This window comes from Mobula birostris, chromosome 31 (assembly GCF_030028105.1).
Source record: "Mobula birostris isolate sMobBir1 chromosome 31, sMobBir1.hap1, whole genome shotgun sequence".
In the NCBI taxonomy this organism is placed as follows: Eukaryota; Metazoa; Chordata; class Chondrichthyes; order Myliobatiformes; family Myliobatidae; genus Mobula; species Mobula birostris.
Window position 1 is genome coordinate 19832978 of NC_092400.1, and position 21521 is coordinate 19854498.

Genomic DNA, 21521 nt, shown 5'->3' on the forward strand with positions numbered 1-21521 from the left:
AATGCGTCCTAACCCAATGCATCTGCCCACAACTGCAAGAAACTGCAGAGAGTTGTAGACACAGCTTATCACTGAACCCCACTTACCCTCCATGGATTTGTCTACACAGCAACCAGCATAATCAGAGATCCCACCCAGCTGAACATTCTCCTCAGCCCGCCAACCCCACTGGGCAGAAGGTACAAAAACTTAAAAGCACATAACACCAGACTCAAAGGAGACCTGCTATTCTGCTGTCAGAATATTGGATGGTTTCCTAGTACCATATGACAGACTCTTGCCTCGATCTACCTCGTTGTGACCTAACACTTTAAATCTACCTGCACTGCATTTTCTGTGCACGATAACAACTTATTCTGGATTCTGTTATTTTCCCTTGCACTGTCTCATTTGCACCATTGTAATAAATTGATCTGTACGGATCTCAAACACGAGAAAATCTGCAGATCCAAGCAACACACGCTTTAATGCTGGAGGAACTCAGCAGGCCGGGTAGTATGGAAAACTATAATGAACAACCAACGTTTCGGGCAGAGACCCTTTTATCAGGACGCTGGATGCATGTTATGTAAATTGCTCACTCTACCACGGCACATCTGCTCAGAGATTAGTCTCTGTAATAGCAATCAGATCTTTTCCCCGAAGCATAATAAATTTCCTATTGAAAGTTACTGATAAATTCAGTTCAGCTTTCCAATGTGGTTGGCTAAGCCACACCAACTTTCACTGTTCTTTACAGTTTTAAGGGTCGCCACTCTGAAATGTTAACTCTTTGCAGATGCTGCCTGAAATGCTTTGTTTCCTCAGCCCCCATCAGACTTGGGTTTTTCTTCTGCTTTTAAGCGTGTCTCTCTCTGTTGCCCCCCTCCCCCATACACACACACCCCCTCTCCGCGGTTCATCCTTCCTGTACAGCGTGGAAGCCCGCTGCTAATTGGCTAATGCAAATGTCAATCAGGTCCCGTTGTCTGGCCGCTGTGCAAGCATTGCAGCACGAGCGGGTCCCCGCCGGTTAACGGAGCTCGAGCTGCTGCCGTCGGCTGCGGCGGGCGGACCGACCGTGTCGCTGTCGGCTCCGGACGGGCACTTAAAAGAACTGCCATGAAGGTATGGTCAGGCTGTTGTTTTAGTACCTGACGCCTGTCACGGTGTCTGACATGCCCTGTAGTTGATGACTGCCGCGGGTAATGCAGCAGGAAGGACTAGGTGTAGTTTCGAACCAGCTTTCCCCTGACTGAGGAAATCCAGCAGCATCCTCAGGCGTCCTTTTGTCGCTGGACTGGAGACTGTGGGCGGAGAAAAAAAAAATTGCGAGTGATTTGTACTTCGATTTCGAAACCTGGCTGGTAGCACAAAGCAAAGCATGTTGTTAAGTTAGCGGGGAGACGGCGGCGGAGAGAAGGAGGGAGGGGTCTTTGATTCAGGCCTAGGATTTTTTCTCTGGTCTCTTTATCGAGGCCGTGCCTGTCGCCCAGGAAATTGCAGCTGGGCAGCTTTACAAATACATCATCTCTGCTTGGTTTGTCAGGTCTTTCATGGTCTCGCTGTTCATTCACACCATACGTTGGTATTGAACACTATATACCAACGTATGCTTCATTTTTGCAATATTTTTGTGGATGTGCCCCGTTCATATTTAAATTACCTTCAAAAACAAAGTCTTAAATAAAAATCTCGGGGTGCAGTAACGTATGAATTAAACACATTGGAACTTGTTTTTATATAATTATATAACTCCTTTGAAGTGATATATTATGTTACCTTTTAATTCTGCTGGCTTCTGTATCGCCTTGTTTCAACGGGAGGGTAATGTTAATCTGCACATTTTAATCCTCCCGAGGCGGTTGAGCTCAATGGTTTATCAGAGCTTTCTGATGGGGGGTTTAGTTACACTTCATTAAGTCGCACTGACCAAAATCATCGTACTTCCACGATTCCCCAACGGAGAGTTAAATTTGAGGTCAACTGGGTAAAATAACCGAGTTATTTTAAAACTTTGAGACTAAACGATGTGCATGGCTTAAAGGTCAACGTCCATAAATAAAGTAGCCAAAAAAAACTATTTGCAATTACTTGTAGTTTTGCTGTGAAAATGCTAAACATAAAAATGTGCATAGACATGGAAGGAAAGGGAACCAAGATCCGCAGGCATAGGTTTAAGGTGAAAAGGGACCCGAGCAGCGGATTCTTCCAGTAGACTAATGGTGGTACTGATACTGAGGGACCTGCCAGAGAAAGTAGTTGAAACATTTACAATAACGACATTTTACAAATATTGAGATAATTATACGGATAGGAAAGAATTAAAGGCTAAATGCAGGCAAGTAGCCTTTATGCAGGCTGATCTGGCCACCTTGGTCAGCGTGGATGACTTGGATAACATGTAGGAGTTGGACCAAAGGGCTATGTTCCCGTACTATAGCTCTAAACATTGTAAAAACATAAAAAGTTACTGCTATCAAAAAACACATTGAAACATTGAAGTGTTTTACAGGCATAAAAATATTTATTAAAACTATGCAGGATAAACAGAGTCTTTGGTGGTACTTGTTAGAGAATTGTTTCCAAATTATCTGCCAGCTTGTATTTCAGAGAATGTTGTTTTTTTTTGATGAGCCTACTGTGTGCAGTGTTTCAATTCATTTTCAGGATTTGGTTGTTTCCCGTCCCTAGTTTATTACCCAAATTGTACGAGAATGTGGAAGTAAGCGGTATTCCTGAATCATCGCAGAAGGTGAATGTTCTCCCGCTGTGCTGAGCTTTTTAGTCAATATTTGATATAAGGCTAAAGTGAGGTCAAGAACTCAGTAATTTTGTTGAAACCCATCTGGATATTGGTGATGAGATCATTGGAGAACAAGTGCTGACTTGCTGTGTTTATAAGATAGGAACTCCTTGAATTTGTGTTTCGTGAGGGGGAAGATGAAGAGTATCAAAAAAAGGTGCAAGAATATTTTTTAGTAAAAAGATTTGGTGTTATTGTATACATGAATTTCAATTATTTATTAAAATACATTTTGTATTGCTCTTGGAAGAGCAATCAACATTTTTTGATATTTACCTTTTAACCTATGCTTTCTAATGCCACAAATATTGTCGCCTGACATAAAAAGTTTTGTCTGAGAGATGAAACTACAAAGTGATGAAACAAAAGTGGAAGTGGACACACTCTCTAGTAGCAATTGTTTCTCTTGGATCATGCTATTTGCCATATTTGCATGCACACGAATATGTTGTAAATGGTATTGGAGCACATAACAATTGATATATGTTTTGTAATAACAAATAATATACATCTTGTAACAAAATGTAGTTGCATGCTTGAGTATGTATCTTTTAAAGATACATTTATAGGGAAAACTCCATCGATTAGGTGAGGAATCTTGAAAATAACTAGATTTCTTTGCACTAAGGTTAAAAAAAAACAAGGAAGTTGGTGTTTTTTTTAAATTGTCAGGTGTGTGGCATCATATGAAACATTCCATACACCATAAATAGTGTGCTTAATAATTCCGTACAGTATTATTAAGAACTGTAGATGTTGACATTGACAAAGAACAGACATTAAATGAGATCAGAGTTAAAGCTAAGGAAGTATACATGTAACACACCCAAAATGCTGGTGGAACGCAGCAGGCCAGGCAGTATCTATTGGAAGAGGTACAGTCGATGCTTCAGGCTGAGACCCTTCGTCAGGACCAACTGAAAGAAGAGATAGTAAGAGATTTGAAAGGGGGAGGGGGAGATCCAAAATGATAGGAGAAGACAGGAGGGGGAGGGATGGAGCCAAGAGCTGGAAAGTCGATTGGCAAAAGAGATACGAGGCTGCAGAAGGGGGAGGATCATGGTATGGGAAGGGAGAGGATCATGGGACGGGAAGCCTAGGGAGAAAGAAAGGGGGAGGGGAGCCCAGAGGAAGATGGAGAGCAGCCAAGGAGTTATAGTGAGAGGGACAGAGGGAGAAAAAAGAGAGAGAAAAAGGGGAAAATTAAAATAAATAAATAAATAAATAAATAAGGGATGGGGTAAGAAGGGGAGGAGGGGCATTAATGGAAGTTAGAGAAGTCAGTGTTCATGCCATCAGGTTGGAGGCTACCCTAACGGAATATAAGGTGTTGTTCCTCCAACCTGAGTGTGGCTTCATCTTGACAGTAGAGGAGGCCGTGGATACATCCTCTTTGTGACTCTCAAACTGATATCATAGGCTGCACTTCAATATTCCTAATTTATATATGCTAATATGCTCATCAGTTTTAATATTAACAATTTTAGTACTGACCATTCATTTTGGTGACAACTTCCAATTTATGAACTAAGACAACTAAAAAATACTGATTTAGCATTGTTGTTGTATACCATCATTCATGTTTAAGCTTTCCATGAACGTTCTTTAATGGCCAAATACATCTTTTGACCCTTAATGTAAGACAAAGAATTTCAATAGCTACTATCAAATTTTGCTCTGATCCTCTCTTGTGAGGATCTGGGCACTTTTTTTTCTTTTGCAGTTCGTGGAATTGTTGAATAAAATGAAACCTGAGTTTGTAATAACTGAATAGAACATTTCTTTACTATGGGACTGATTTCAAATTGCAAGATGTTTCCATTGTAATTGATAGTAGTCCTCACTGGATAATTCATCAATAACTAATGTGATTTAAACATTTTTCCTAACTAACTTATATTATTTGTTTAGGCAACTCTAGGTCATGTGACCTGTCCATTTGGATGATACTAAGAAGGACATCATGTCATCATGTGTCTCAAGCAGATCTACTGCTAGGAGGCCTATTAACAAGGATGAACAATGTGGTAACAGCATCGATCAGCCAGATATTAGTAGTGGTCTATCATCCCTAAACATTGACTTAGGCATGGAATCTTTCATTATTGTAACTGAATGTGATCAGAACGTCACTGACAGTGAGCTAGGACAAAATGGAGAAGAAATGCTGGAAGATGAACCTATGCAAGAGGGTAATGAAGAGATCAGACCATGTTGTGATAAATCTGCAGGACGATTAGAAAGAGCTCAATCAGAAGATGTCCGAGTACCTAGAATTAGGTTAAATATGTCCGATCGGAAGCTATCTCTTCAAGAAAGATCTAATTTGACACAGTCATCAGGAAGCTGCTCAACCATTAATGGACGTTATATTTATCCTTCTTTACCATATTCTCCAATTACATCACCACATTCTTCTCCTCGATTGCCTCGTCGACCAACAGTTGAGTCTCACAGAGTGTCAATTACAGATCTGCAGGTAGGTACATCTTCACTGATGTAGTAATGTAGCAAAACAGTATTTTGCACTATATTTACATGAAATATCTGTTCAAAATCATTGAAGCAGAGTTCATATTAAAAATGTAATTATAGGTTAGTTTCTCAGAAGTATTCTACTTATCACCAATATATTATTCCTGTTCGGATGACAAGTGTGCAGATGTCTTCATTAAAGAATTGGTGTGAATTATGGAAGTTCCAAAGTTGAGGGCAAAGGATGAATGGTCACCATTAATGAAAAAACATTTCTTTGAATCAATATGTGCAGTTATATAATTTTAAAATGTTAATAAGTATTCCAGAAATGAGCTGCTACATTTTTTCTGCTATATGGAGAATTCTGATGCAATTTTATTTTCAGACCTTTAGTAAATGCTTGTATTGTACAGTCTAGCAAAGAACGCAACCAGTGGTGCCAATTTGGTAACATTGAATTATCAGTACATATAAAACGTATGAAACAAAACTGGTTCTTGTAGTTTGTTGTAACCCTTGAGTCAGTTATTGACTGGGCAAATGTTAAGTTTTCTATTAGGTGTTGTGAAAGTGATGAACAGATGTGACTGGTAATCTCTCTTATCATATGGACCATAGTGGCTGTGATGCCACACTGCATATGCCCTGTTTTGAAGAGACCCATTATTCTGCAGTTATAAGGTTGAAATACAATTATTTTGTCACTGGAGCACTTAGTCTTCCACACTCCTCCAAGTATTTCACCATACAGTGATTGCTGACAGATAATGTGTACGTATTTGATGAGATTTACCACCTAGTTGTCATGAAATCAAGTTCTCCCCCATACAGTCTCAGTTCTGAAACCAGAAAAATCTCACACATTAAATGAATCATGAATCACTTCATTGGTTTCAGCCTTCTTGCTGCTACTCTCAAACTTCATCTAACAAAAATAAATTCAGTTTATGCCTGAGACTAAAATGGAAGTGGGAAAAAAAGTTAAATATCCTTTTGTTTAAGTTTGTGACTATGGGTGGGAGATTTCGGGCCTTTGAGCGATGGGTGGCACTGTCAGATGAGTGATTCTGTGGGAAAATGTGAAATTCAAATTGTGTTGGAGTGGTGGAAACAATTCCAGATAGGGAATTTTCATTTGTTTAAATGATCCATGCTTTTTTCTTTCCCTCTTGCCAATACGCTTTAACAAATTTTAAATTATTGGGCTGTAATCTGGTAAGTCATACTATAGCGGTTGCCTATGATGTATTTAGGATAAGTAACAAAATCCGTTGGAATAATTCTTTGCTAGGCCTTTGCAACCAACATAGCATAGCAAAGAATTTATAACTATGGGCAATTAAGCAGAAAGACAGAGGTAATCGTTTTAAGAAACACAAAATAATCAGTTTCATGCTCCCCATCCCCATTAAACATAGAAACTTAGAAAATAGGTGCAGGAGCAGGCCGTTTGGCCCTTCGAGCCTGCACCGCCATTCAGTACGATCATGGCTGATCATCCAACTCAAAACCCTGTACCTGCCTTCTCTCCATACCCCCGATCCCTTTAGCCACAAGGGCCTTATCTAACTCCCTCTTAAATATAGCCAGTGAACTGGCCTCAACTGTTTCCTGTAGCAGAGAATTCCACAGATTCACCACTGTCTGTGTGAAGTAGTTTTTCCTCATCCTGGTCCTAAAAGGCTTCCCCTTTATCCTCAAACTGTGACCCCTCGTTCTGGACTTCCCCAACATCGGGAACAATCTTCCTACATCTAGCCTGTCCAATCCCTTTACAATTTTATACGTTTCAATAAGATCCCCCCTCAAACTTCTAAATTCCAGAGAGTATAAGCCTAGTCGATCCAGTCTTCCATCATATGAAAGTCCTGCCATCCCAGGAATCAATCTGGTGAACCTTCTTTGTACCCCCTCTATGGCAAGAATGTCTTTCCTCAGATTAGGGGACCAAAACTCTCACAATACTCCAGGTGTGGTCTCACCAAGGCCTTGTACAACTGCAGTAGTACCTCCCTGCTCCTGTACGCGAATCCTCTTGCTATGAATGCCAGCATACCGTTCACCTTTTTCACCGCCTGCTGTACCTGCATGCCCACTTTCAATGACTGGTGTACAATGACACCCAGGTCTCGTTGCACCTCCCCTTTTCCTAATCGGCCACCATTCAGATAGTAATCTGTTTTCCAGTTCTTGCCACCAAAGTGGATAACCTCACATTTATCTAGACATTTAGGAATAAGATTGAGGCATTTTTTCCTCATTAAAGGGGTTGTGGATGTTGAAGTAATTTGATATTTTCAAGACAGATTGAAAAGTTTTAATAGCTGTGGATCCGAAGCAACTCCAGAGAAAGCAGGATCTTCCAGTGGCCACACATTTTAATTCCATGTCCCATTCCCATTCTGATATGTTTATCCACGGCCTCCTCTACTATAAAGATGAAGCCACACTCAGGTTGGAGGAACAACACTTTATATTCCGTCTGGGTAGCCTCCAACCTGATGGCATGAACATTGACTTCTCTAACTTCCACTAATGCCCCACCTCCCCCTCATACCCCATCTGTTATTTATTTATATACACACATTCTTTTTCTTTCTCTCCTTTTTCTCCCTCTGTCCCTCTGACTATACCCCTTGCCCATCCTCTGGGTTTCCCTCTCCCCACCTTTTCTTTCTCCCTAGGCCTCCTGTCCCATGATCCTCTCATATCCTTTTTGCCAATCAGCTGTCTGGTTCTTGGCTCCATCCCTCCCCCTCCTGTCTTCTCCTATCATTTTGGATCTCCCCCTCCCCCTCCCACTTTCATATCTCTTACTAGCCCTTCCTTCAGTTAGTCCTGACGAAGGGTCTCGGCCCGAAACGTCGACTGTACCGCTTCCTAGAAATGCTGCCTGACCTGCTGCATTCACCAGCAACTTTTATGTGTGTTGCAACTAAATAAAGTGTATCTTTCACGTATGGAGAAACTGAATTCAGAACATACATTGAAAGTCTTTTACAGAGTAAAAGCCTGTATGTCTTTTTTCTCTGTGGCAGTGTCCTCTGTTCATTTGTTACTTGGTTATGTGATTGAACTTGTATTCTAAGAAGTTGGACATCCAGGGTTAATGTGTGAAAAATTAACATCTAGAAGAATATTTTTTGCTCCAGATTTCAATAACTACAGATGCTTGCATTGGCTGAAATAATTATATGTAACATTTAGTCTTACAAGATGGAAGATTTGGCATTTTACATGTCCAGCTTTTGTTAAATTTGATAATCTAGGTATTGTTTCTTTTATTTCTATTTCTTGTGTAGTGGCTTTCGCTGGCCAGGCCATCATTTATTCCTCCTCCTTAATTACAGTTAAGGTAGCTATAAGACACCATCTTGAAGTATTTACAGACCTGACAATCAAGAGAAAATCTGCAGATGCTGGAAATCCAAGCAACACACACAAAATGCTGGAGGAACTCAGCAGGCCTGGCAGTATCTATGGGAAAAAAGCACAGTCGACGTTTCAGGTTGAAAACCTTTGGCAGGACTGACAATGTTGCCTTTGACACTCTGTAACTGCAAAGGGTTAGAGCAAAAAGAAGTGTTTCAATTCTTGATTACATGAGCAAATTCCAAAAAGAGTTGATGAATGAGTAGCCATGATGGCTGTTGGTACAATAATCTAGGTTCACCCATGAAAAAATAGTACCTGTAAATGCTAGCAGAACTTTGCCACTGTACAATAGCAGGAGTCAATTCCTGGAAAGAACATGGAGAAAGCCGTTTTTAAGTATTTCAAATTTCCAAAAAGAAATTTAAATTGGGATGTGGTAAGCAGGCTCGCAAGTGAGGCTATTTAAAAACAGTCTGCTCTAAGCACCGTGTAGTGTCTAACAGCCACACAAATGCATTATCTGATGCCATTTAGAAATTCAAGCAACACACACAAAATGCTGGTGGAATGCAAAACGCAAAATTTCCTCATGTTTCCATTTAGAAATTGTTCAGCAACAGTCTCCTGCCCCAGTTAAGTGGCATAGTGTCTGAAATAAACAAAGGGAAACCTGGTTATTTTCTGGATTAGTTTTTGTTCTTTAGCATTTTCCCAAATAAGTTCAAACTGGTTGCATCAGATCAGATCAAGGGATTACATTTTATTTTCTACAGAAGTCTTCTTTCATAAAATACATATTGAACTACCAGTAAATTAGTGTTTTTTTTAATATATTAACAATAGGTTATAGAATTAAATAAATTTTTGTTATTGCACATTAATTTCTTAGTGTGAAATACAGTGGATTTCAGTTAATTGGGACAGCTGCTTATTTAGGACAACACATAAAGATCAAAAACTAATCAAGAAAATAGCCAGGTTTCCCTTCATTTACTAGGAATTCTATGCCACTTAATTGGGGCAGGAGACTGTTGCCAAACAATTTCTAAATAGTGAAATTCAGATGAGTGCACTTGTGTCGCTGTTAGACACTACATTGTGCTTACAGCAGACATTTTTTAAATACTTTATACTTTATTGTTGCCAAACAATTGGTACTAGAATGTACAATCATCACAGCGATATTTGATTCTGCACTTCACACTCACTGGATTACAAATATTAAAACTATTAAAAATAGTTAAATTAGTAAAATATTAAAAATTTAAATTATAAATCATAAATAGAAAATAGAAAAATGGGAAGTAAGGTAGTGCAAAAAAACCGAGAGGCAGGTCCGGATATTTGGAGGGTACGGCCCAGATCCGGGTCAGGATCCGTTCAGCAGTCTTATCACAGTTGGAAAGAAGCTGTTCCCAAATCTGGCCGTACGAGTGTTCAAGCTCCTGAATCTTCTCCCGGAGGGAAGAGGGACGAAAAATCTGTTGGCTGGGTGGGTCATGTCCTTGATTATCCTGGCAGCACTGCTCCGACAGCATGCGGTGTAAAGTGAGTCCACAGACGGAATATTGGTTTGTGTGATGTGCTGCGCCGTGTTCACTATCTCCTGCTGCTTCTTTTAGTCTTGGACAGGACAACTTCCATACCAGGTTATGATGCACCCTAGAAGAATGCTTTCTACGGTGCATCTATAAAAATTAGTGAGGGTTTTAGGGGACAGGCCAAATTTCTTTAGTTTTATCAGGAAGTAAAGGCGCTGGTAGGCCTTCTTGGCAGTGAACTCTGCTTGGTTGGACCAAGTCAGGTCATTTGTGATATTGACCCCGAGGAACTTAAAGCTTTTGACCTGTTCCACTTGCGCACCACTGATGTAAATTGGGTCGTGCGGTCCGTTACTCCTTCTGAGGTCAACAACCAATTCCTTCATCTTGCTGACGTTAAGGGATAGGTTATTGTCTTCGCACCATGCCACCAGGTTCTTAATTTCCACTCTGTACTCAACCTCATCATTACCCGAGATACGGCCTACAATTGTTACACAAGAATACACAGCAGTTCTGCATCTCCCTGCAGTAGATGAGTCTCCCTTTAAGATCATCCACCTTGTTCTCTATGGCTTGCACATTAGCTTGTAGGATGGTGGGCATAGGGACCCTGAAGCCCCTCAGCTTCAGTCTGACCAGCAGCCCGGCTCTTTTCCCACGCTTCCTTGGTAGGTAGTGCATCTTTCCAGGTCTCCATCGATGCAGTGTGTTGTTGTCAGCTCCTTGAGGTAGCTGGACGTGTCGTCAGATGCTCCGGGTCGGGCCGAGTAACGGGGGAGGCTCCACTGCCACTTCCAGCTGCCGGGTGCCTGGGCTGTCGATTGGGTCAGGCCCCGAAGCCGACACTTAATCCCGGATGGCCTTAAGCCGAGTCACGGTTGCGGAGGCCTCCGCTCCAGCCGAGCCTCGGGCTCCATTTCCGAGGTCGGCGGCGGAGGCCTCACTTCCGGCAACTGTGGATGGCCACCAACGGGGCTTTATGGTGGTTGCTCCGGGGAAGCGTCTGGGGCACCTTGAGGTCTCCGCCGTCACTTCTTTGTGGTCGTCTGCTCCGGAGAGGTCGGAATGGGCCGTGTCTCCAAGCGCTCCGGCACGGTGGCAGACCGCGGGTCTCCAGGAACGTGGTGCGCCTCGTTGGTCGGGTCCAGGTGCGGTCTGGAGTTTAAGAAGCAGTTCTGGCGCAGTGGTCTCCAGCTGGGTCAGTATTTTCGCCAGGGTGTAGTCTCACTTGAATGTGCTAGTGTTCAAAAAGTAGCGTACTTTTCACTGATGGTTGGCAAGAAATGGAATTGGGGTGTATGGGATGTCCAGGGAGGGGTAGCACCTCTGGTGAAGTGGTTTGTTGTGCCCTTTCTGGGGCAGTTCCCGCACCTTTGGTCCCCACTGGACACTCAGCTTTCACCTGTAGCTCCAAGTAGTTATTTGCATGTGACAGCAGCGCACCTCGGTTAAATAGGAACATGTCTGTTTTAGCGTGAGAAATAAGCTCCAGTGGACTGGGTGGTTGAGATCTACAGTACAACACTCCATAGAGAGTGAAGAGCATGACGAGGCGCAGAAGAAATCATAGTCACCCACTGCAACCAAGGTAAACCCCAGTTGTGCTTGTTTATATCACTGGATCGAGACTTCTGAGGTTGAGAGACTGGAACTGCCCCAGTGCAATGGCTTTTCCACTTTAAAAACTCTTCTGCACAGGTTTCCTGTTGTCTTCAGACACACCAGACAGCTCCCAGTTGGTGAGAAATAAGCCGTATGGCAATTCAGAACTGTTTTTCTCACTGTGGTTTCAAGCATTCAGGCTTGGGGATGCCAGAAATGGCCAGGAATGAAAATGAAACAATTTCACTTCTTCAACAAGTTAGGAAAGCTGGAGAATTTGAAGGTATTGACAATGATCTAGAATGTTAGAATGTAAATGAAAATTTGGAGGATGCAGTAATCAAAAGCACTGTATGAAGGGAGTTCATAATCTGCACCAGATGTCTGCATTGATTGTGTTCAATTACAGTTAATCAAAAGTACGCGGCAGCGTACACTGATGAATTCCTCAGTCGATAACTGTTAGGAACTCATACAGTTTTATAGTAATGTAGTATTAATAGTGTTCTAATTTGTTCTGTATTTCATTTAAATATGTAATTTGTTATTCAGTTAAATGGCAGTTTGTCTTTTTTTATACTTTTTTAACTATTTCCATGGAACTTAAGCTAATTGGGGCAGCCACTTAATTGGGCCAAAATGTACTGGTCCTGATGTATCCCAATTAACTGCAATCCACTGTATTTGATTGTTTCAACCTCTACCACCCTGTCAGACAATGAGTCCCAGACTCCTCCGATGCTAGATGGAACCCTTCTTCTATTCCCTCTAAATAATTTGAAATTTATTTATTTTATGTAGTGACAGAGAGTGGAGTAGACCCTTCTGGCCCTTCAAGCTGCACTGCTCAGCAACCCCTGACAACCCCACTTTAACCCTAATCTAATCACAAGACAATTTACAGTGACCAGTTAACTTCCCCGTACATCTTTGGACTGTGGAAGAATCCGGGAAACCTGGAGAAAACCCACATGTTCCACGGGGAGGACATACAGAGACTCCTTATAGAGGACACCAGGACTGAACTCTACGTCCTGAGCTGTAACAGTGTTGCTGCAACTCCTACATGGCGCACCATTTATGCCCTCTACAGTTTGATATTTGTGTTAAGAAAGTCATCTCTCCAATCCATTCAAAAGAGGGCTGCACTTTTATGCAGCTCAGTAAAATCTATTCAGTACCCCTGTTCCAAATAAAACAATCATATTAGTATCACAGATTCTCATCTTACTTTATGTCCAGTTTCATTACTCATAAAGGAGAGCAGAAGACCAGTTGTGACTTAACTAATGTTTTGTACAGTTCTTCCCTAACCTTGTTTTGTCTTCCAGGACTTTGTTTTGAGGTCTCAAAAGCATTACATTCCTCCTTTAAGTTAAATACTCCGCACTGAATTAGTGTCAGCTACAGAATGTCACTCATGCTGCACTTGTAAGAAAGCAATGTCTCTCAACAAAATGGACACCATTCAACAAACTAATTAATGAATCATTTCTGTAGCATAGCAGTTAACACTATTACAGGACCAGTGACCAGGGATCACTTCCCGCTGCTGTCTGTAAGGAGTTTTTATGTTTTCCCTGTGACTGTGTGGGTTTTCTTTGCACGCTCTGGTTTCTTCCTAGATTCCAAAAACACATGGATTAGTAAATTAATTAGGCTGTGCAAGCTTGTTGCATTGGAAAGATCTGCTACCATGCTGTATCTCTAAAAATAAATAAATAAGTACACTCAGCCTTGCATAATTGGGTTAAATGGAACAAGCATTTACGCTTAAAATCTATTTATAGATTCATAGGTAGTTCCCATGCTTGAGAACCCTTTCTCTTGGATTCTCCTAATTACCTGCTCTAAATATTTTTTGGAGCTAGTCATTAGATCTCTGAGGCTGTAGTGATTCTGAAGAGAGAAATAGAATGATTATTGTTTCAATATTGATTTAAGTTGTTTTGTGAACTAAACAGCAATGTATAAAATGTGCTCAGTCTTCCTGCTGCAAGAATAAAATAACAAAAGGACAAATCATTCCTGTGCTGTACTTGACACCCATTGTGGTTAAGGGTCAAGCTGGAAACAAAAGTTCAGACTTATGATGAGGAGCATGTGTTTAACTAAATAATTCATCGGTACATTTTTAATGTTACAGCTGTTGGGTAAATCAAGGTAATGTTGGTCAGGTCCATCAGCCCTTCGTTTTGAGTGAACTTAATTTAAATAGCTGTTGGTCAATTACAAATATTTACCTTGCAGATAGAATTTTTGTCTTCCACTTCATCCTCATTGTAGCCTGTGTTTTTAAATCTTTCATCCAGTATCTCTCAACAATCTACTTAGCTACAAATCCAGGTATAGTTGCTCACTAAACAAATCTTAATTATTCATCTACTCATACAAGACAGTGTAATTATTCAACGGCACAATCCACATGCAGCCACTGTGTACTGTCATTCTCGCAATCGCATATGCCTGTACATGGAAGGACTGGAAAATGTATAAGCATTTGTTATTCATCTGGAGCTTGATTTATCACTACCCATCATGAGAGCAGGTCTGGGAAACAATGCATGAGCACAGTCAACACGGTAAAGAGGAAGCCAAGTTTTAAGAGAAAAGAAGGCATTTGGGATGTCCTGAAATGAAAGAATAGGGGCATGGTACAGGGAAATATCTCTAATGGGCAAATCCATCTCGATGATTTTGTACGGTAAAGCAGTGTTAGTTTGGGTGGCCTACTTTTGCCTCTCTTGTAGAGTAGTGTGATCTATGGTTCAGGAAAAAATGCTATGTGTTTACAGCCCACAGAGTTGAAATTCATGTCCTTTTTGTTTGGTTTCTTGTTCAGTAAGCTGATTACCTCATGAGCAATATGAAGCGTAACTCCTAATTAGGAAATAAGTTAGTCAACCTTCTCTTTAGAGAACATGTTTGGAAAGTGCATATGTGGGCACTTATGTGGCTTGCAAAGTAGCCTTCCAACAGTCCCTCAGCTCTAACTGAGCTTTGTTGTTTTGCTCAAGGTGCAAATGGTGAACCTAGATCTGTGGAGTGTGGTAACGCAAGAGTTGCTGCTTTCAGATAGAGAATATAGCCAATATTTATATTTTACTATGACATAGGTGGCTATACAGATCATCCTATCTCTGGTGGCTCTCAGAGATATACCATCAATTCCATTTGCTTAGTTATTGCACCTCATATCCTATCATCCACCTGAATTGTAGGTAATTTGTTGTAGCCAATTAACCTAATAATAAGCACACATTTGAAATATGGAATGAAGGAAAGCCACATGATCACCGGGAGGACATGCAACAGGTCAGAACTGAATATAGATTATTGGACAGCTATAGTGCCACTGTCTTCCCTAACACTGATCATTAAATATTTTACTTGAGGCTGTAAACACATGTTAATTTGCTGTATTTAAAAAAAAAACAATTACTGAATTCTGCAATTAAATCTCTTGTTGAGGAAATTAAGTTCTATATTAGACTGATCATACCCTACATCAGTTTACTGATTTGTGTATTAAGGACTTTGTGGTACATTTATCACTGCCACACATTATTACAGCTCAGCAAGGACCTCACCTTTGTCTCCCTTTGCATACACCTCAGTAAGTTCTGCGCCTGCCATGAAGTCGAGCTCTTCTGTCACCTCTGTCTCTGAGCCCACTTCTTTGGCAACGATTCTACACCCTGCTCTGATGCCCTTATCCTGTCTTCAGCATCCCCCACCCCCCCACCCAGACATCCCACTTTGGTTCTCTGCCTGCTCTGGATCTTTTCATCTCAAATTGTCAACGAGCCATCAATTGTCTCGACTTTGGTATACCTCGCTTCCTCCTCCAACCTTACTGTCGCTGAACACGCTATCTTCCACACTCTCTGCAGAAATCCCAACCTTATCATCAAACCCACAGAGAAAGGGGGTGCTGTTGTAGTGTGGTGCACTGACCTCTACCTTGTTGAGACCAGGTGGCAACTCTCAGACGTCTCCTCGTACCTACCCCTTCAGGAGGATCACACTCCACATCATCAGAAAACTATCTCTGACCTCATCCACTCTGGAGAACTCCCATCCACTGCCACTAAACTCAGGATTCCCTTTCCCCTCACTGCTGATTCCCAAGATCCACAATTTGGATTGTTCGGGTAGGCCTATTGTGTCTGCCTGCCCCACTGAACTCGTGTCTTCTTATCTCAATTCCATTCTATCCCCCTTGGTTCAGTCCCTTCCTACCTACATCCTCAACACTTATCATGCCCTTGATCTCCTCAATAACTTTAAATTCATCATCTTCACCATGAATGTTCAATCCCTATACACTTTTGTCTCCCATCAAGAAGACCTCAAAGCTCTCCACTTTCTTGACAAATGAACCGAGCAATCCCCATCCACCATTACCCTTCTCTGGCTGGCAGAATTGGTTCTCACTCTGAAGATTTTTTCCTTCAGCTCCTCTCACTTTCTCCAAACCTGAGGGGTAGCCATGGGCACTCACATGCGCCCAGCTATGTCTACCTCTTCACTGGCTACATAGATCAGTCCATGTTCAAAGGCTTTTCCAGTTATACTACCCAACTCTTCCTTCACTACTTCCCGCACTGCTTCATGCACTCATGTTGATCTCGTAAATTACATTAACTTTGTGTCTAATTTCCACCCTGCCCTTAAATTCACTCGGTCCATCTCTGACACCCCCCTCCCCTTTCTCGATCTTTCTCTCTCTTTATCTTTGGAGACAAACTGTCAATCGACATCTTTTATAAACCTGATTACCACTGTTCTCTTGAATATACCTCTCCCACCCGATCTCCTGTAAAAATAATATTCCCTTTCCTCAGTTTCTTTGCCTCCGCCGCATCTATCCCAGGGCGCGGCTTTCCATTCTAGGACATCAGAGATCTCCTTCTCCTTTAAGAAACAGGGTTTCCCTCCCTCCACTATTAATGCTGCCCTCACCCACATCTCCTCTATTTCCCATACATCCGTGCTCACTCCATCTTCCTGCCACCTTAATAATGATAGTTCCACTTGTCTTTACCTACCACACCATCGGCCTCTGCATCCAGCACATTATCCTCTGCAACTTCTGCTATCTCCAAAGGAATCCTACCACTAAATGTATCCTTACCTTCCCACCCCCCACCCTGCTTTCTGCAAGGATTGCTCCCTCCATGATTCCCTTGTCCATTCGTCCTTCCATACTAAGTTCCCTTCCGGCACTTAACCCGAAGTGCTACACCTGCCATGCACCTCCTTTCCTGCCCCCATTCAGGGCCCAAACGTCCTACCAGCTGAGGCAACACTTCACCTGCAAATCTATTTTGTCCAGTGCTCCCGATGCAGCAGCCTCTACATTGACAAGTCCCATCATAAACTGAAGGACTGCTTTGTCGAGCACCTCCGAACTATCCGCCACAAGCTGGACTTTCCAATGGCCAAACATTTTGATTCCCATTCCCATTCCCATTCCAACGCGTCGGTCCACAGCCTCCTCGTGTGCCAAGATGATGCCACTCTCAGGGTGGAGGAGCAACACCTTATATTCCATCTGGGTACCTTCCAACCTGATGGCATGTACATCGATTTCTCCTTCCAGTAAACAAACTTCACCCCCCCCCCCCTATTCCCCACCCTGACCTTTTACTTCTTCTCACCTGCCAATTACTTTCCCCCAGGCCCTCGTCCACTCTTCTCTCCTCTAAGATTTCTTCTTCTCCAGCTCTTGATCTTTCCCACCCATCTGGCTTTCCCTATCGCCTTCCAGCTAGCCTCTTTTCCCTCCCTCCCACCTTTCTATTTTGGCATCTTCCCTCTTCCTTCTCATTCTTGAAGAAGGGTCTCGGCCTGAAACGTCCAATCTATTCATTTCCATAGACGCTGCCTGACTTGCTGAGTTCCTCCAGCATTTTGTGTGTGTTGCTTTGGATTTCCAGCATCTACATCCTTTCTCGTGTTTACCGTTACGGATTTTTCTTTGGCTGCGTGGAAACTGATATATGAATGGAACCATATAGGATGTCCTTTTGTCTGACCAATAACTCAAGGGATAAACAGACACTGGTAATGGTTGAATTAGTTTAGTACTGATTCAACAAGTTGGGAACTATGAAGAATCTGAAGGTATTGACAAATCATCTTGAATGTTACAATGAAAATGAAGATTTGGAGGATGTAATTATCAAATCTGTGAAGGCAGTCTGTTATCTGTACTAGGTGTCTGTGCTGAATTTTGTTCATTGATAGTCAAACAAAAGAACGTAGCAGCATAATTCTTTCAAGGATTATTGGAAATGAATGCAGTTTTTTATTACTCTAGTAGTTAGTGTTCTAATTCTGTATTTTGTTTAAATATATCATTTGTTACTCAGTTAAATGGCAGTTTGTCTTTTAATATACCTTTTTAAACTATTTCCATGAAATTCAGCTAATTTGGGCATCCACGTAATTGGGCCAAAATGTACTGGTCCAGATGTTATCCAATTGACCAGAATACACTGTATTTCATTAGGAATCTGACGAGATATGGGTTAGGGTTAGAGTTAGATTTGGTATGTCACCAAAGATGCTCACAGATTTCTACAGATGTACTATAGAGAGCATTCTAATTGGTTGTATTGCCATCTGGTATGGAGGGGCCACTGGAAAAATTGCAGAAAGTTGTTAACTCAGCCAGCTCCATCATGGGCACTAGCCTTCGCAGCATCAAAGACATTTTCAAAAGGACATTTACTATGTCCAAAGTAAATTTATTATCAAAGTACATATATGTCACCATATACAACCTTGAGATTAATTTTCTTGTGGGCATATTCAATAAATCCAATGTTATAATAGAATCAATGAAAGACTGCACCAGCAAGGTGGACAACCAGTGTGCAAAAAACAAACTGTGCAAATAAAGAAAGAAAGTTAATTAATTAATAAGCAATAAATATCGAGATGTGAGATGAACAATCCCTGAAAGTGAGTCCATAGATTGTGGGGAACAGTTCAGTATTGGGGCAAGTGAAGTTGTCCCTTCTGGTTCAACAGCCTGATGTCTGAGGGGCAGTAACTGTTCCTGAATCTGGTGGTGTGAGTCGTGAGTCTCTTGAACCACCTTCCTGATGGCAGTAGTAAGAAGAGAGCATAACTTGGGTGGTGGGGCTCCTGATGACGCCAGTGATATTAAACCTGATTCTGATTAATTTGTTAAACTCAGTGATTTCCGGGAGATATTTGAGCATTACAAGAATAATAGTTCTCTACTGAGCTTTATACAGATATGATATTTATTACGTTGTCATCTCATCATACTACATATTAAGCAATTTCTTTGTTTGTTGTAGCCAGGTTAGTAGCAGCAATAATGGCTACTTATGATAATTGTTTTGTATTATCATAAATGTTTTGGAAAAGGAGAATATTTCATAATTAAATGATAACACATTGCTTGAATAGAGTTGATAGTACTTTATATATAGATGACAGTGTCAATAGGATTTAGTGTATGCTTCATGTGTTCATATGATTATGGGGGGTGACATATGCAGAAGTTTAAATTTTCTTTTTTAGTCCTTGATTTCAGATGGTGGTCTCTTACATACTTGAATTACCGCTTTCAATCTGTCATTTTCAGTTACTGAGACATTAATTGTTAGTTGACCAACAGCTGCCTTGATGAGAATAATCAAAATCTTGTACAGTAATGGCTACTATGATGTGTGCCATGCATTTAGTAGACTAAAGAGTTAAATTTCAATGAAGAATTTTTTTTATTTAAAAACCTCCCTTTTATAGTTTACTTATGAACTAATCAAGCTGTTTAAAATTACAGAAGGATTCCATTATATAAACAGAAAATCTCTTTCTCTTATGGTAGAGCCAGAAAACAAAGATTTTTTTTTAATTACCATTGGCCAGACAGGAATTAAATAGAGAAAAACATTTTTTCCTCCCCAGGAATATTTCAGAAACTGGATTAATTAAAATTAATATTGCCTAAGCAGGAAGAAAGTTATCAAAGGATATTATATTATGGAATTCAGTGATAGATTTGTCATGACACAGTGGCAGATAAGCTTGTGTCTAAATAAATGATTCTTTTCCCTCTATTTCTAATTTCTGTACTTTCCTTTCATGCAAACTTAATTCATAATTTTGTACTCTTCATTGTTTTCCTTTGGATTACATCATTTTCTGACAATTCTCTTTCGGTTTATCATCTTTTGTATATTCACAATTTCTGTTGCCTTTTAATATTTTTCTATTTTATTGATTTTTAAAAATTTGTAATGTTTTCTCAGATTTCCTTTCCTTCGAAGGATCTTCTTCCACTAGGAGTGTAATTGGTGAGATTTCTATCTTTATTTTGTACTCTGCAGTGAGTATGTTTGAATAGGATATTTTCAGGAAGCAGCAATATTCCATTATGTTGCACCCAGATTTCACATCAGAAGTTTGTAAATCTTGATAGATAACTTCTGTTGTGACAACAGGATTGAGATTTTTTTTAAAGGCAGGAAAAGATTGTCACTAACCTGATGAATTATTTTCCTCACTTATGGACAAAGACAAACCAATATGATAGCTTCCATGTTTTTAAAATCACTTTGAAGGTGAGTTAATAACTATGGTTACAAATACCATGCTTCAAATATTATAATGGAGAAGTGGAGAGAAAGCTAATTATAGTTAACAATGTGTACGAATATGATGGACATTCTTAAATTAAAATTTAGAGGAGGGGAAAGGGGAAGTCCTATTATATTTGTAATCTCTTGCCTCATCTGTTGTTTCTTTTAAAGACATTGCAAAAAGTGCTTTGTCATCAGAATCGGGTTTATTATCACTAATGATGGAGGGCAAGAAACTGTTCCTGAATTGTTGAGTGTGGGTCTTCAGGTTTCTGTACCTCTGCCCTGATGGTAATAATGAGAAGAGGGCTCATCCCAGATAGTGAGAGCTCATAATGATAGATGCCCACTCTTTGAGGCACTACCTTTTGAGGATGTCCTTGATGGTGAGGTGATTTGGACCTGTGGTGGAGCTGGTTCATGCATTTAAATTGCTCATTTGAAAGTGTATTCTCATGAAGGGTCATTATGAACTCTTTTTCTCTCTCCACAAGTGTTGCATGGCCTGAATACTTCCAGCATTTTTAGTGTCAAGGTTATATTTCTCCCAAGTATTGATATCTGGAGTGGAAAGCTTGAAATTTTCTATTTCTGTCATTTTTATTTTTTAAATCTTTTTATTGATACATAATCTTCTACAGCTATAAAATGATATAAGACTTCAACAAATTGATATATATACAGTTAATAAAGCTGAAGAAAAACTTATCAAAGAGGAATAATATATGATAATAAAAAAGTATATTTTTTATAAAGAAAAGGAGGAAAAAGAGAACCCAACAAACTAAAAGGAAAAAAAACCCACTAACTAAAAGAGAGAGAAAAAGAAAAAAGAAAAAAAACCATTAGGAACCAACTCCCAGAGCAATATGTCTTACAATCATCTATATATATGAAGAAGAAAAATCGTCAACCACCAATTCACATTTATATAAAATAAAATTGGAAGGAAACCATATAAATTAATTCAAATTAAGTGATAATATTTGGCAAAAGAGCCTCATCTTCTCTCAAAATCGAATCGAAGATCAAAAGTTCTACTTCTAATTTTTTCCAAGCTAAGACATAACATTACTTGAGAAAACCATTGAATTAATGTAGGGACAGAGATGT

General features: G+C 40.4%; 1 protein-coding gene across 1 annotated transcript in view; it reads left to right on the plus strand.

The window, feature by feature from the left end:
* Positions 1-972: 972 nt before the first annotated feature.
* Positions 973-21521, plus strand: part of LOC140190871 (calcium/calmodulin-dependent protein kinase kinase 2-like) — a 67331-nt gene continuing 46782 nt past the window's right edge. The window contains exons 1-2 of the mRNA XM_072247775.1: positions 973-1107; positions 4697-5264. Coding sequence (XP_072103876.1) covers positions 4749-5264 — 516 coding nt within the window. The 5' untranslated portion in view covers positions 973-1107; positions 4697-4748. The remainder of the gene's footprint in view (positions 1108-4696; positions 5265-21521) is intronic.